Here is a 16,444-nt window from a genome sequence, read left to right as displayed (position 1 = left end):
TACACAAAGAAATCCTGTTTGGATTTTGATTGGAATTATGTTTTTCATATAATTAGGGAAAATACATATTTAAAGTATTACATATTCCAATGAAGGTAGCATTTTTCCTTATTCGTTTTTATCAGTTTTATCGAGGTATAAGAACTGCCCCTATTTAAAGTGTACAATTTGGTACATTTTGACCCAGTATACACTTGTAATATCATTACAATAAGATAATGAATATATCTGTCCTACCTAAAGTTTTCTCATGTATCTTTCTAATCTCTTTCTTTCACTGTATCCTCAGTCAACAGTGATATGCTTTCTGTTTCTACAGATTGTTTTGGATTTTCTAGAATTTTGTATGAATAGAATTATAAAGTGTCTGCTTCCTTTGTCCAGCTTATTTTTATTCAGTATGCTTGCTTTGAGATTTGTCCACGTTGCTGCATGTACCAATAGTTTGTTCATTTTTATTCCTGAATAGCATTCCATTGTACAGATATCCCACAGTTTATCAATTCACTTGTTGATGCGTTCCTTCTGGTTTTGGGTTCTTGCAAATAAAGCTGCTAAGAACATTCATGTCCAAGTCTTTGTGTGGACTGATGTTTTAATTTATCTGGGGTAAGTACTTACGAGTGGAATCCCTGGTCACATACTAGGTGTATGCTTAATTTTTTAATAAATTACCAAACTGTTTTCCAAAGTGGTTGTACTCTTTTATATTCCCACTAGCAGTATATGAGAGTTCCAGTTGCTCCACATTCTCATCAACATTTGGTATGGTTAGTTTTTTTAATTTTAGACATTCTAGTGGTATATGGTGGAACCCCATTGTGGATTTAATTTGCATTTCGATTATGACTGTACTGAGCATCTTGTGTGTTTATTTGCCATCTGTGTGTCATCTTTGAAGTGACTGCTTAAACTTTCGCCCATTTTTCAGTTGGGTTGTTTGTTTTTCATATTACTGAGTTTTGATAGTTCTTTATATATTATGGATGTAAGTCCGTTATCAGATCTGTAGTTTGCTAATGTTTTCTGCCATTTCCTCTTTTCAGTCTCTTAATAGTGTCTTTCAAAGAGAAGAAGTTCTTGGATTAAGGCCAGTTTATCAAGGCTTTCTTTTATGTACTGTGCTTTTGATATCATATTAAGACATTTTTTCCTAACCTAAGGTCACAAAAATTTTCTCCTTGCTTTCTTTAGAAGTTTTATAGTTTAATTTTATACTTAGATCTGTTATCTACTTCAAGTTAATTTTTGTATATGGTGTGAGATAAGAAGCAGGGTTTTAGCTTCATTTTTGTTTTTGGCATATGGTCATGCAGTTGTTCTGCCACACTGGTGAAAAGATTGTATTTTCCTCATTGAATTGCCTTTGCACCTTCTTTTCAAAAATCAGTTGGCCATATATATGTGGATTTATCTCTGAACTTTATTCTGTTACATTGATTTGTCTATATTTATGTCAGTACTGCACTGTCTGGAAATCAGGGTAACGTGGGACTTCTAACTTCATTCTTTTTCAAAATTATTTTGACAATTATAGATCTTTTGCATTTCATTGCATATTTTAGAATCAGCTTGTCAATTAGAAAACAAATCTGGGTTTTTGATTTGTATAATGTTGAATCTATAGATAAGTTAAGGGTGAGTTCACAGTATTTAGTCTTCTGATCCATGAACATGATATATATCTATTTAGTTAATTAGGTCTCAATATGTTTGGTAGTTTTCAGTATATAGGTCTTGTATGCTTTATGTCAGATTTATCCCATTGTTTCATATTTCTGATGTGGTATTGTTTTTTATATTTTTAGTTGTGTTGTATAGAAATATAGTTGATTTTTGTATGTTCTATCTTGAAACCTTACTAAATGCGTTTTGTAGTTCGAATAGCATTGTTATAGAACATAGGATATTCTGTATAGGCAGTAATATTTTAGGAATAAAGACAGTCTTACTTCTTCCTTTTTAATCTGGATGCGTTTTATATCTTTGTCCTGCTGTCTTGAACTGACTAGTCTGTTGACATGATGATTTGCATTGATTGACTTTCAAATATTAAACAACCTTTCATTCTGGAGATAAATCCCACTTGGTCATGATTTGTTATCTTTTATATTTATTGTTGGGTTTGTTTTGCTAAAGTTCATGAGAGATAGTGGTCTGTTGTTTTCTTGTTTTGTCTTTGTCTGTTTTTAGTATCAGAGTAATGCTGGCCTTATATAGGGAGCTGGGAAGTGGTGGTATCATGAATCGTCAAATATTTGGTAGCATTTCCTAGTGAAGACATTTGGGCCTAGAATTTTCTTTGTGGTAAAGTTTTTACAAATGTCTTTAATAGACACAGTGCTCATTGGGTTATCTGTTTCTTTCTGAGTGAGCCTAAGTCTGACTAGAAGTTTGTCAATTTTATTGATCTTAAAGTACCTGCTTTTGGTTTCATTGATTTTTCTCTATTTTATTTTATTTTTTTCCTATTTCATTTGTTTCTGTTCTTTGTTATTTTCCTTTTCTGGTTACTTTCACTTTAATTTGCTCTTCTTTTTCTAGTTTCATTTAGGTAGAAGCTGAGGTTATTCATTTGCGTCCTTTTGTAATATAGGAAGATTGTACTGCTTTAACTACCTTAAAGATTTTAGTACCTTAAACTATCTTAAAGATTGTATTATATTTTCATTTCCATTCAGTTCAAAATAATTTCTGATTATTTTAATGTTATCTTTGTCTCATGGGTTGTTTTGTTTAGTTTCCAGGTATTTTTCTGAAGACATTTCAAATTTAATTTCATTTTGATCATAGAACATAATTTGTATGCTGAGTTATTTTAAATTTATTGAGACTTCTTCTGTGTCCCTATTTCTACTTCCTTTCCCCACCACTGTAATCCTTTTTTCTTGATAGTAAGCTTATAAATGATTTTTCGTACAAGAATTTTTATGTTTGGTTTATGTGTTATGTTGAGGGTTTTTTTTTTTTTTTTTTTGGCTGCGTTGGGTCTTCGTTGTGGCATGTGGGATCTTTTTTTTTTTTTTGCAGCACACAGGCTCTTCGTTGCAGTGCATGGGCTTCTCTCTAGTTGTGGAGTGCACGCTTTCTCTCTCTAGTTGTGGTGCGTGGGCTCCAGGGTACATGGGCTCTGTAGTTGGAGGCATGTGGGCTCTCTTGTTGAGGTGTGCAATCTCAGTAGTTGTGGTGCACAGGCCTAGTTGCCCCACAGCATGTGGGATCTTAGCTCCCCAACCAGGGATGGAACCCGCGTCCCCCACACTGGAAGGCGGACTTACCACCACTGGACCACCAGGGAAGTCCCTGAGGGTGGTTTCTTTACTGCCAATCCCAGCAAGAAGGCTCCAGGTGTCTCTTTCTGTTTAATCACTGATTTTTAATATGATATTCAGTAAGTCACTTAACTCTTTTGTTGCCAGTTAAACAGCTAAAGCCTAGGGCCAAAACAAACAAAAAGCATTACTTTTGTCTCCAAGGTAAAATGTGTTACTTTATTTCACCTTTGAACAGAGCCATTTGGTTACATTTCTGTACTTCTTACTTGGTTTATAGGCTTTTTATGGAAATTCTCAATGACTGTTCTGATGTGGATGAGATCAAATTCCAAGAAGATGGTTCTTGGTGTCCAATGAGACCGAAGAAAGAAGCTATGAAAGTATCCAGCCAACCATGTACAAAAATAGAAAGTATGTGCAGAACGGCAGCAGAGAGCAAAGCGATGAGACTTGTGTGTTGTTATCGTTAGCGTTAACTTTGGCCATTAGAGCTACCATTTGGGGCTCAGTTTGCTCACTTTATCTTTTGATCATCTATTACATATGCAATTTCTCCCAAATGATTTTTATTCTTAAGAAGTGCACTGAAGTTTATACCACATTATAATCAGTTTTTTCATAGTGTATTTTTCATATATAAAGTAAATAAAACAATCACCTAAATCATTTTATTATTTTTTTATTGAAGTATAGTTGCTCTACAATATTCTAGAAGTTATACGTGTACAAGGTAGTGACTCACAGTTTTTAAAGGTTATACTCCATTTATAGTTATTATAAAATATTGGCCATATTCCCCGTGTTGTACAACACATCCTTGTAGCTTATCCTGTAGCTAATAGTTTGTACCTCCTGCTTCCCCACCCCTGTAATAATGCCCCTCCCCTCTTCCCTCTCCCCACTTGTCACCACTAGTTTGTTCTCTGTATCTCCTGTGTATTCTCCAGGATGTGCTGCACTAGTTTGTTCTCTGTGAGTCTGCTTCTTTTTTGTTATATTCATTAGTTTGTTATACTTTTAAGATTCCACATATAAGTCATATCATATAGTATTTGTCTTCTCTGTCTGACTTATTTCACTTAGCATAATGCTCTCCAAGTCCATTCATGTAGCTGCAAATGGCAAAATTTTGTTCTCTTTTATGGCTGAGTAATATTCCATTGTATATATTAATACATATATATATACCACATCGTCTTTATCCATTCATCTGTTGACACTTAGGTTGTTTCCATGTCTTGGCAGTTGTAAATAATGCTGCTGTGAACATTGGGGGTGCACGTATCTTTTCGAATTAGTGTTTTTGGTTTTCTTTGGATATATACCCAGGAGTGGAATTGCTGGGTCATATATGGTAGTTAATTTTTAATGTTTTAAGAAACTGCCATGTTGTTTTCCACTGTGGCTGCACCAATTTACATTCCTACCAGCAGTGCACAAGAGTTCCCTTTTTTCCACATCCTCTCCAACATTTGTTACTTGTGTTCTTTAAAATCATTTTAATATATGGTGCTTGTTACAACATGAAAAATTATAAATGACATTTCTATGGACACTTTTTCAGAACTTTTCATTTTTAAAATTTTTTAAAAATTTTAATTTATTTATTTATTTTGCCACACTGTGCAGCATGTGGGATCTTAGTTCCCTGACCAGGGATTGAACCCATGTCCCCTGCATTGGGAGCACGGAGTCTTAACCACTGGACTGCCAGGGAGGTCTCTCAGAATTATTTTTAGAGTACCTGTTGGAGGAACCCCCAGGTGGAGGTGTGGTTAGAGAGGCTGTATCATCCATTAATGGAGGGTGGGGGAAGATGGTCATAGGTTAGTTGGTAAAGAAGTGAACTAATTGTTTCCATTGCCTTGTGGGAAGAAATTTGACTATTGCCTTGGTTACCTAGGAATTATACTCAACCTTCAACTCCCTGTGCTGTCTACACTGAGTGGGGAAAATAAAGGCTGTCTGAGAAATTGAAACCGATAGGTGAACTTAGTTTCTTTTTATCTGACATAGTCCACTCACTGCATTTGAGTTTTGTGCTGACTATATTTAACATTCTAATAATGTAATGAATAATAGGCGTTCAGAGTAAGACGAGAGGAAAAAGTAAAGGATTTATGTCAATATTAATCATTCTCCTGTGATTGTTACTGAACCTATGGGTGGAATGATCAGGGTTTTCCTCATCCTTGAGAAAAGTAGTGATTTAGTTAATTAATTGCTGCTGCTTTTCCATTATCAAGTAGCATGCATTTTCTACTAAATAGATTGTAGTAGAATGGTGAGTCAACTCACCACTCTTTGAAATGGTGAGTTAACATATCATGTGAGACTGTTGTAGTGGGCAGAAAGGAGAACCTAAGTAGATAGCTGGTAAGAAAAACTTTAAATGTCTGAGTAACTTAAGTGAGATGTTTGGGGTTTTTTCCACTTATCAAGGTGAAAATTTTATCAAGTTCTTGCTTATGGTGTAGAGCTTATATATTCTTTGATATGAGCACCACTGCTTTGCTAGATTGGAAGTATGATTCTGACTTAACCCTACCACATGTCTGTGAGAATACACAGCCAGTAAAGCTACATACTCTTGTCCATGGCCGGAGACCAGCCCCTTAACTCTGGATGTCTGTCTGTAACATGAGTGCTCAACCTAGGGAGGCAGCGTGAGGAGCAGGATCTGTGCAAATCTGTCGGCATTACTGGGGAGATAACGCGGAGTGTGCCATCTGAAAGAGGCTTTCGATCTTCTCACAAGGCATAGCGCTCACCCTGTCTCCCTAGGTAAGCAGTCATTTTATAGACAGATGACTGGAGTTAGAGTTGGTCTCTGTCTGTGGGACAGAGTATGGGCTTTATTGGCTGTGTATTCTCCAGGATGTGCTGCACAGTTAAAACTCTTATGGTTAGAGCTCGTGTTACACCTTTGACTTTTTTTTCACCTCTGTTCCCTACTTGCAGCTGCAGGTGTCCTCAGTAAGCCTTGTTCAGTGACTGTAGCCAATGAGGCAAGCAAGAAGAAAGTGGATGTCATTGACCTAACAATAGAAAGCTCTTCTGATGAAGAGGAAGACCCTCCTGCCAAAAGGAAATGCATCTTTATGTCAGAAACACAAAGCAGCCCAACCAAAGGGTTTGTTAATTTATAGTTCACTATTGTTTATTACACTTGGAACTAACTGTTCTTGGGATAAGTTTGTAAATGTCTCTTTGAGAGTTGCATAACCATATAGGGCTATTTTAATTTGCCTTTTGTTCAGTTGAAATATTTTCAAGTGAGCATGTTGTTTATATAGGAAAGCAAATTTTGATGAAGAATATATTCCCATCTTTGGGAAGTAAGAGTTGAAATCTTCTCATGTCTAAATATTTATTTCATATTTGATACTTTTTGTTGTTTTCTTGAATCTATTTGGAAGGAGTAAATTTGGCATCACAGACCAACATGAGGAAGCCGAGTGTGTGGAATTAGGAATCTGACAATTGTGGGTTCCAATTTTGACACCATTGCTTACTCATTCTATGATCTTAGATGAAATATTTAACTTGTTTGAGCCTCCTTTTCCTGTTCTGTAAGATGGGGTTAAATAATGCCTACCTCATAAGATTAAATTCAGGTTTCAATAAGATAATGAAAGAGCTCAGCCTCAGTGTCAGCCACATGGTCATTGTCTCAGTAAAAAACTGATTGCCTTCCCTTCTCACCCTCTCCAGGGCTAAATATGGGCTAGTAAATGCAGTCTAGCATTTATTTATGAGTCATCTGGCAGAAGCTGTTGCTGACATATAGTGAGTGACAGGTTTGAGTATTTAGCAATAGGTGCTTCTTAGAGATTTTGGAACCTGCAGGAAAGTAGCAGCGGGTTCTCTTGACATCCATGAGCATATTGTTTCAAACTTGGGTATGCCAGCCTTATCTTTTGGCCTCTCATAGCACTTCTTTTCTCTAATAGCTTTATTGGGATATAATTTATATACCATAAAATTCTCCCATCTTAAGTATTCAATTGCACAGTTCAGTGATTTTAGTAAATTCATAGAGTTGTATAGTCATCATCACAATTCAGTTGTAGAATATACTCAGCAGCCAGTAAACGTCTCTCATGTTGTTAATCCTGATGCACACCCCAAATCTAGGCAACCATTGATCTTCTTTTTATCTCTATAAATTTGCCTTTTCTAGACATTTTATACAAGTGGAGTTATATTCTCGGTGCACTTTTGAAACATTCTTTTTTTATAGTTACTTTTGAAACCAGGAGAATTAAACTTTTTGTGCTGCCTTCTTCACTGTTAAAATGCTTATATTTCCAGATGTGATTTACACATCACAGTAAGGGTGTTTTTTGTTTGTTTGTTTGTTTTTTTAGTGGAACAGAAAACGAAATAAGTATTTCAAGTGGGATGTTTTTGGGGGGATGCTGATCATTTATTGTTCCTTTCAGACAATTTGCTTGGCATTTCTAGAATTTAAATAATAAAAAATGAAAATGTAATTTTGAAATGTTTACTGAAGTGGAGAACCATGGGAATGAATACTTAGATGTGGTATTTCCAGATTTTACTCTCTAATGAAACCCTTTAGAATATGTTGGAAAAACATACGTTGCACAGTATTATAGTTAGATGGGTTCCTGGCAGGTTGAAGGGTTGTGCGTAGTGATATGGACTCATGAGTTACTGTGATCGTAGAGGGTGTCTCTGGTGGCTCGCCATAAGGGTCTACCATCTATGTGTCCTTTAGCACATTTTTACCAATACTTGAGGACTCAGAACTGGAGGAGTGGCATGTACATTGGGTGACAATCTGAAATGAAATGACAATCTGAAATGACTTGAACATCAGGAATCAGGGCAGTTCACACCTGCGGTCACCTACCGAAGAGATAGATGTAAGTCTCCTCATGGAGGTTAAAAAGAAAATAAAAACTAACATTGTGAGTATAAGGTAGAAATTTTTGACTAAACCAGCAATACATGAAAATTTTGGTTTAAAATGTCTGTAAATTGCAGCTTCCCAGCTCATTCCACAAAGTTTACATAACTCTTAATAACCAAACTAGTCTTACGCATTAACAGCCAGAAGAGAAGAACCCATTATGAAACAGGCTCACATTAGGAAGTTCAGTGAAAATTCTGAATTCAGTCTTAGTAAATTATTTAATAATATATTAAAATGGCATCCATTACCACCAAGTAGGGTTTATCTAAGAATGCTTTATTATTAGGAAATACATTGATAAAATGGATCTTGTCATAGGACAACAAGTCAGCCCTCTATATCCATGGATTCAGGCAACCATGGATCATCACAAATACTTGGGGAAAAGTTTTTTTTAAGTTCCAAAAAGCAAAATTTGCTCTTTGCTGCAGGCAACTATTTACATAGCGTTTACATTGTATTAGGTATTATAAGGTAATCTAGAGATGATTTAAAGTATATGGGAGGATATGCAAGTACTATACCATTTTATATAAGGGATTTGAGCATCCATGAGTTTTGGTATCTGTGGGGGGTGGGAGAGTCCTTGGAACCAATCCCCTGTAGATACCAAGGGATGACTGTATATAGTCATTTTAATAGATGGTGGCATTCCATAAATTAATGGCCATTCCTGATAGAAACTCTCTGAAATGTCAGAATTCACTTAATGGTTTGAAGGGTTCACCACTTGAGCTGATTTGTTCTTAGACTGCATTAATAAACGAAGCAGTGTCCAGGATACATACGCGTGCCAGTTTTGTTCCATTTTAGGCTAGAAAACTTTCACTTAGACCATTTTAGTCAGGGCTGTCATCAAGAAGGGTATTAATGAGAGCAGCCAGAGGAGGGAAACAGGATGGTGAATAGTGGGAACATAGCCTGATGGATGAATGGGTCTAAGGATTGAAGCTGTTAAGCCAGGAGAAAAGAATATGTTATAGTTATCTTGTAGTTCTTGAACGGGAGTCATTGATGAACTGGGTTGAGTTTATTCTGTGTTATAACATTTGGCAGATCTAAGTCCAATGGAGGAAAGATACATGGAAAAACTTCCCGTTGGAGTTTTCTGAACACTAAGAAAGTTGATGTTTTGTGCTAAAATCACATTTTCTGTGTTAAGGAAGAGTGGATGCCACCTGTCCAAGTGTCACAGTGGAGACTCATGCTATGGTTATATCACCTCTGTAATCCCTTGCAACTCTTACATTTTTTTTTCCTGGTTTTTGTTCCTGGTCGTTCTGTTCATATCCTCTCTTTTGTGTCAGCATCTAGAAATTTTCTCTGAGGTGTAAGTTTATCATAGGACTTCCTGGTCAATGATAGTAAGCAAATGGGAAATAGAGGAAAAACAGGAAAACTTACTTTAAGTTACAGTCTAAAATTCAGGTGAGCAGTTATTTTTTAAGAGGTATTGTTTTTGAAAAAAATTATTCTTATAAACAATTTTTCAAAGCGTCAAGAAATAAAAAGCATTCTGTTAACACTTTGATGGTAATTCTTCTAACCTCTTTCCCTGCATAGCCTGTCAGAAGAAATTGGCACCTTAATCTAAGACTTTCAGAAAACCTCTGCGATTTTTCTAAATTAAAAGATAATTTTAAATATTATGTCCCTACCCCATGCCTGGGAAATTGAGTGACTGCTTTGTCATTAATGCGGAGGTATTCTAAAGACAGGAAACAAAGATTAGAAATAGATTAAGAATCATTAGCAAAATTGAATCTTTTAAAATATTTTTATGATCATAAAGTGGGAGCACCCAGTGAATTTCAGGTTTATGGATAAAAATTCAAGTTATTGAATTTTCAGACATGTGAGTTGGGGCCAAGTGTGATGAATTCAGTGATCTAGTACACAGTCTAGAATACTAATATTTGCTGTCTAGCAGCATGCCAGCAGTTTACCTTTGTGCTGTGATATTATGGATACAGCTATAAAAATTTATATATGTGCACATACATATTGTACACATAAAGCCTGTGTGTGTATTTGCCTATCCTGTGAGGAGGGAGTAACAAATATTAAAAGTTTTAAAAAATGTTTTTATGACTTTATAGCATCACATACCCACAGTTCCACCAGACACAGCCATTTACATTTCTCCATGGTTCCTGTTATTCCGTATCTATAAATACATCTTTTTTTGCATAGGCATTAGAATCATTTACCTTTCTGAATGTGGTCTTTGTGAAGATTCTGATTAAAACAAAAATCTTTCTACCAGTAGGTAATTTGATAATCCTAACAAACGACGAATTTCCCCCATTCTATATAAAGTTGAATTTGTATTAATGGTTACAAGGTTCAGGTAATAGGAATTAACCTACACTAAATAGTTTGATGTTTGCTGAGATTTTAGATGTTGATTTAATAATTTGTACTGTCAGTGGATTGTGACATTTTCATGTGTTGTGACAGCATTTTGTATTGGAGAAACAAGGAATAGTTATTTAATCACTCAAAGTTTCATGTTATGAGAACAGAAGATATGCAGTGGTTAAGAGTTACTGTGGTGACATGTGCATTGGGACATTGACCTTACTCATCTACAGATGGAAATAAAGGGGCCAGGGTAGGAAAATGAGTTTTATTGTTGTTTTCTATAAATCTGATCCAGGTTGAAAGGTCAGTTCAGGATCAGGACAAAAGACAATCTCCAGTGTGAGATATCAAAAGAAGAGAAGAGGGAGCAAGAGGAAGGCAGCCATTGTCTTTTTCTTGTAAACTTGAAATTTTTCTTTTCGTTTCTTTCAGTGTCAGAGAAAAAGTGACAGATTAAATGTACCTTTAAGTAGGAACTTTTTAAAATAAATGAAATCATATGTATGTGTGTATATTGTATGTGTGTATATATATATGCACACACATACATATATATACACACACACACACGCACATATATATATATAGGTCTTCTTCAAAAGCTTGCATCTTAAAAAATATGTATATGATTAAGATATATTAATACTGTGAAACAACCAGAATAATCAGAGCCACTTTTTAAACCCCCTCCTTAGTACTAACATATACCAGTGTCTCCATTCATTCATTCATTCATTCATGGCTGTGTTGGGTGTTGGTTGCTGCACGCAGGCTTTCTCTAGTTGCGGTGAGCGGGGGCTAACTCTTCGCTGTGGTGCGAGGGCTTCTCATTGTGGTGGCTTCTCTTGTTGCGGAGCATGGGCTCTAGGCACGCGGGCTTCAGTAGTTGTGTCTCGCGGGCTCTAGAGCGCAGGCTGAGTAGTTGTGGTGCATGAGCTTAGCTGCTCCGCAGCATGTGGGATCTTCCCGGACCAGGGCTCGAACCCGTGTCCTCTGCATTGGCAGGCGGATTCTTAACCACTGCGCCACCAGGGAAGTCCCTGTCTTTTTCCTTCTTATCCCCATACCCCATCCCACAATTTCTGATACACATTCCTGTGTGGGAGGTAGGATCATTTGTAATTTGAAAACACTTTTGGTGATTTTCTGTTCTACTTTCATCGTTGTAGAGGACCAGTGTCTTCAAACCTCCAGAAAAAGATGTGCTTTAATATAACATACGTACTTGAGCTCATCTCAGGTTTTCTCTTTCCCCCTCTGGAGTCTACCTTTGTGGTTTTAGGTTGACAGGTAACACTGGAGGCCAAGAAACCTTCCGATTCTAACCGAGGCAGGTTGCTCTTTTTGTCCATCTTCATCTACATCTGGAAAATGTGTTGTGAAATACGAGGCTTATGTTACCGTCTCAAGCATGTTATATTTCCTTTGCCTCCCAAATGGATCAGTTTAAGATTCCTGAACTCTGACCTATGTTATTTATTTGCTTTTCTGAGACTAGCAGTTGCCAGCACAGCCATGTGTGTCCTCTCAAGAGGACTTCATTTTCCTCCTTTCCAACAACATCTGTATTTTTGACAAATAGTACAGAATAACAGCTAGACAAGAGCCTCATGTTATAATGCAAACTGGTTTTAGAGGGACTCCAGTGTCTAAATAGGTGGTGATTATTTAAGTGGTTTGAGATTTTTAATTGAGGTTATGAAATAGTTTTGTCAGTTGTTTAGAGTATGAAGAATGTCATGCAAATATGTCATCATTTCTTATTACTAGTATTTAATAATCTGAGCAATAACAGGAAGTTTCAACCAAGGGAAAGGACATCTAGAGGTCCTACTTGTCATCTCAGTCTAACTTTGATGGTTGTACTGTTTCTGTCAGTTGTGCTTCATCTTTGTAGTGGTCCCTTCCAGCTACAGAGCTCTGTGCCTCTCTCATTAAGCTCACAGTAATTTACTGGCAGCGCTTTGGAATGCTGACCTTAATGTCCTAATGTCCCTGTGTCCCTGTCCCCCACCCTCCTTTTTTTTTTTTAGTTTAGTAGAGTTTTATTTTTCAAAATGCACAGTGGTGGGACCTGTTTATGCATCTTTACTGGCAGCTGGGGCATCTCCACCTTTGGTGTTTCTGGTATAAATTATTTGAACTCTGTGCTTTGAAACCGGTTTAATGGGTCCTTTACTAAGCAGCTCCTGAAGGTCTGCCCTGGCCAGGGAACTGTGAATCTTCAGTCTCTCAGAGACAACAGCTGGGGTTTTAAGCTTATAGTCAGGAACTTCCTTACAGAGTTTGTCTTATGTGGCTTTGTCAAACAAGACTAGGTTATTGAGCTTGTCCCACATTTTGCCTTTAGTCTTTGTCTTTCTTGGCTAACTTTCCGACATGTATCTTTTTCTTGTCATCCTTGTGTGGCATCGCAGAGCTCAGAGAGCAGGTGCTACCACTGCAGCCTCACTAAGGTGCTGGACAAAAAGATGGCCACCATCGGCCAGAGGGTCCGTAACATTGCTTAGTTTCTTGTATATATTCAAGGTGTTTTCTTGAGAACTTCTAATTGTTTACCCTGGACTAAGATAAAATGAAGGTTAAGTAGGAAGAATGCAAAATCATTTCTTTTTTCCTGAACTTTTTCAAAAATATGTTTAACTATACTGCTTCTTAAAATTATAAAGTCATTATTATTATATATATAGTGTGTATACATACATGTATAAATACCAGTAATAAAGTGTATCTTAAGTGTATTTAATTTGTGTTTTTCGTAGCATGAACAGCGAATTTCAAAGTCATAAGCCCTCTTGGAAGAGTAGATGGTATCATGGTAGCCAGTGTTTTTATTTCTGGATATTATGTCTTAAATCCTGAGTAGTTGTCTTATTCTAATTTCTGATTGCTGCCTGTTGTTATCAGGCTGGCTGGCTTTAGGACTGGCTATCTTTGCTCGGGTGATTCCCAGATAAGATCGCTAATAATTAATACAATTCCCTTTAGAATGGAAGAAATCATGCTTGAGCTATAGTAAGTATAAGCTTCACTCATAAAGGTACCCTAATTTTAATCAAATCTTAGGAGTCTTCTATTTTATTTCTAAATTTCTTTATATATAAAATTACTAATATTCACATACATGTTACACATACATTAATAAAATCATTATGTAGAGTATATTCCTGTTTGTGGATCAAAGTTTTATGTATTGCTCCAGCACTGTCCATTATGTTTTAATGCCACCTTGCTCTTATGTCACAGCTGCTGTTGAGAGCCAACATATGTTCATGTTAAAGTGAAGACTTATGAAAGAGGAGAGTGAGTGGAGTACTGTGTAGTGAGTAGCTGCCATATAGTTGTTTGGAAACTTAGTGAACTTACGACTGACAATGCCCAGTGGTACAGCCCTTCTCTCCTGTGAACTAACAGCCAGATTGTTTGTAATTTCCCGTGCTATTTAAAACAGGGTTCTCATGTATCAGCCATCTTCTGTAAGGGTGCCCAGTGTGACTTCGGTTGATCCTGCTGCTATTCCGCCTTCATTAACAGACTACTCAGTACCATTCCACCACACGCCAATATCAAGCATGTCATCAGATTTGCCAGGTATGTGAAGAGTTGTTTTGTTTTTTTATCAAGTTTTACCATTTATTTTTTATCTTAATCTGTGGAGCAAATATAATTTAAATATCTTAAATAGAAATGCTAAGGAAATTGCTAAGGAAAGGCTTCCTGTAAAAGTAGTATCTGTTTTAAATATATCACATTCAGTTCCTATCATTTTAACTACAGAGCAATCTGTAGATTTTGATGAGAGGAAATACAGTAGGAAAATTTTACAGAATTTATTCTTCCTCATAGAGAATTTGTACTCGGAGACTCTTTCTTGGTTTATCATGGAAGCTTCACAGGTTAGGGAGGATGTTTTCTCATACTTTTTTTTAGTAGCCCATCACTTCTTGGTATCCCATCACAACTTCAGAATATACTGGTGTACTGTGAGGTCAGTGTTGCCTACCAACTTTACCCTGTAAAAATAGGATCTACCTGCTGTTTCCCTAGAACTCTGCTTAATATTGAGGGATATCTTTTATATGTATGTTAACAGTTAAAAGCTTCAAGGCTGCTTGAATTACCTTAGTACCAAGATGTATGCAACCAAGACCATATTACAAAATTAAAGCTTTTTCCTCCCTCCCTCTTTTTCCCTCCCTACATAGCCATTGTTTTTGCAGACATTTTTTGGTCGATCAAATTTGAGCAAGTTAGTACCAGTGACTCTTAAATTCATGACTTCCCTTCTCTCTGAAGGGCCCTTTTAGTGGAATACAGTCACCTCTTCCTGTTATTAATTTTCTGGATTTAGGAAATTAATTTTGACCTATGATTTATTCTTCTTGCCCCTCTTAGTAAGGTCTTTATTTTAAGCACAATGTATATTCTATTGGGCAAAGTTTGTGTTGTTGAAAAAGTTGATAGTGTGTACTCTGCCCCAGTGTAATTTTGTCACTTGAAATTTGTTCAGCATTTATTCAGTTTGAATAAAATTTAATGGAAAAGAGTAGACTAAAAATAGTATCCATCAAAAAAAATGTTAAGTACCTTTTGCTTCTTAAGTGTGTTTACTCCACATGTACTTTGGGAATTGGTATTTTAAAAAATTGTTTGTAAACCCAGCTAGCACCAATTATAGAGTATTTGTTGATACAAAGCTTGATGCTGAGTTACAGGTGAGGTTTCATGGTCCTAAGAAAGATGGAAAGTCAGAGAGTCTTAATTCCTTACTGCCATGTTTTGCTTTAACTGTGGCTAGTTTCAAATGAAGTTGAAGAGTGTCCACATGTCATCTTAGTATGTGTTACAAACAAGCATTCCAGAAGGATTTGTTTCCTAAAGATCTTTAATTAAAAATCCTGAAAAAAGATAATGAACGTTCTCTGTTTTTACTAAGTGACTCTGGCCATTTAGCAATAGAACAGGTACATTGTACAAATCACTTGCCCTGTTAGTTTTTGAATTATGTGAGTTTGGATGAATTTTTAATTTCAGGGAATTTATATTATTTCAAAATTTGGGCATAAAGTCAGCCTATTTACTTTATAAAATGTACAGATTTGAGAAAAACAGTAAAATATGTTAACTGTGTATTTCATAAAATGCATTTCAAGCTGACATTAAGGAACTAAGACTAATATCCAGGGCTGATATTTAGACAATATAAGCCAATATAGTGATACTGATTATTAAAATGTTGAAAGGCTTTCTTATCAGTTGATAAACAGAATAGAATAGGAACTGTTGTACTTTAGAAGAGTTACCAGTTTACCATCATCTATGAATTATGTAGCAGTTACTACATCTAAATAGTTTAGTTTTTACTTTGGTTTTACTGTTAATATGCTCTTTTGTAATTAGTAATTACTTTGGGGATTTTTTGTGCATAATTTTTATGTAATTAGTACTGTACAGTTTTGATATTTATAAGTTTAATAATTTATAATAAAATATTAAATAGAACACCAAGAATAGAGAGATGACAAACTTTTAATACATTTCTTAACATTCCTTTTAAACGTCATAAACATGAATCTTCTGAATCTGCAGGAGAACAAAGAAGAAATGATATTAATAATGAACTGCAGCTTGGAGCATCTTCTGATACTGTGCAACAGTGAATGCAAAATAAAACATAATTTGTATTTATGGAATGGAAAACAGCTTGATTATTTCATGAAAAAATATGACTGCCTTATTATTGCTAGTGCCATATTTGTCAGGTGGGAATAGTGCTCAAAAGTTGTATCATTAAAATTTGAAAGTGCTAAACATTTACATACTTAATCATTTAGGAGTTATGTTTTGTTAAAGTTCATGGCTC

At 35.8% G+C, this 16,444-nt stretch overlaps 1 protein-coding gene and 1 pseudogene across 1 annotated transcript in view; one reads left to right on the top strand and one right to left on the bottom strand.

Moving 5' to 3' along the window:
* The window catches only part of PIAS2 (protein inhibitor of activated STAT 2), a 93,531-nt gene that overhangs the window by 69,671 nt on the left and 7,416 nt on the right, over window positions 1–16,444 (top strand). Inside the window, 3 exon segments of the mRNA XM_036874223.1 lie at window positions 3,553–3,686; window positions 6,237–6,408; window positions 14,033–14,172. Coding sequence (XP_036730118.1) covers window positions 3,553–3,686; window positions 6,237–6,408; window positions 14,033–14,172 — 446 coding nt within the window.
* LOC118906679 lies at window positions 11,579–14,034 on the bottom strand (annotated as a pseudogene).

Source organism: Balaenoptera musculus, chromosome 14 (assembly GCF_009873245.2).
Source record: "Balaenoptera musculus isolate JJ_BM4_2016_0621 chromosome 14, mBalMus1.pri.v3, whole genome shotgun sequence".
Taxonomy (NCBI): Eukaryota; Metazoa; Chordata; class Mammalia; order Artiodactyla; family Balaenopteridae; genus Balaenoptera; species Balaenoptera musculus.
This window is presented reverse-complemented; position numbering and strand designations above follow the sequence as displayed.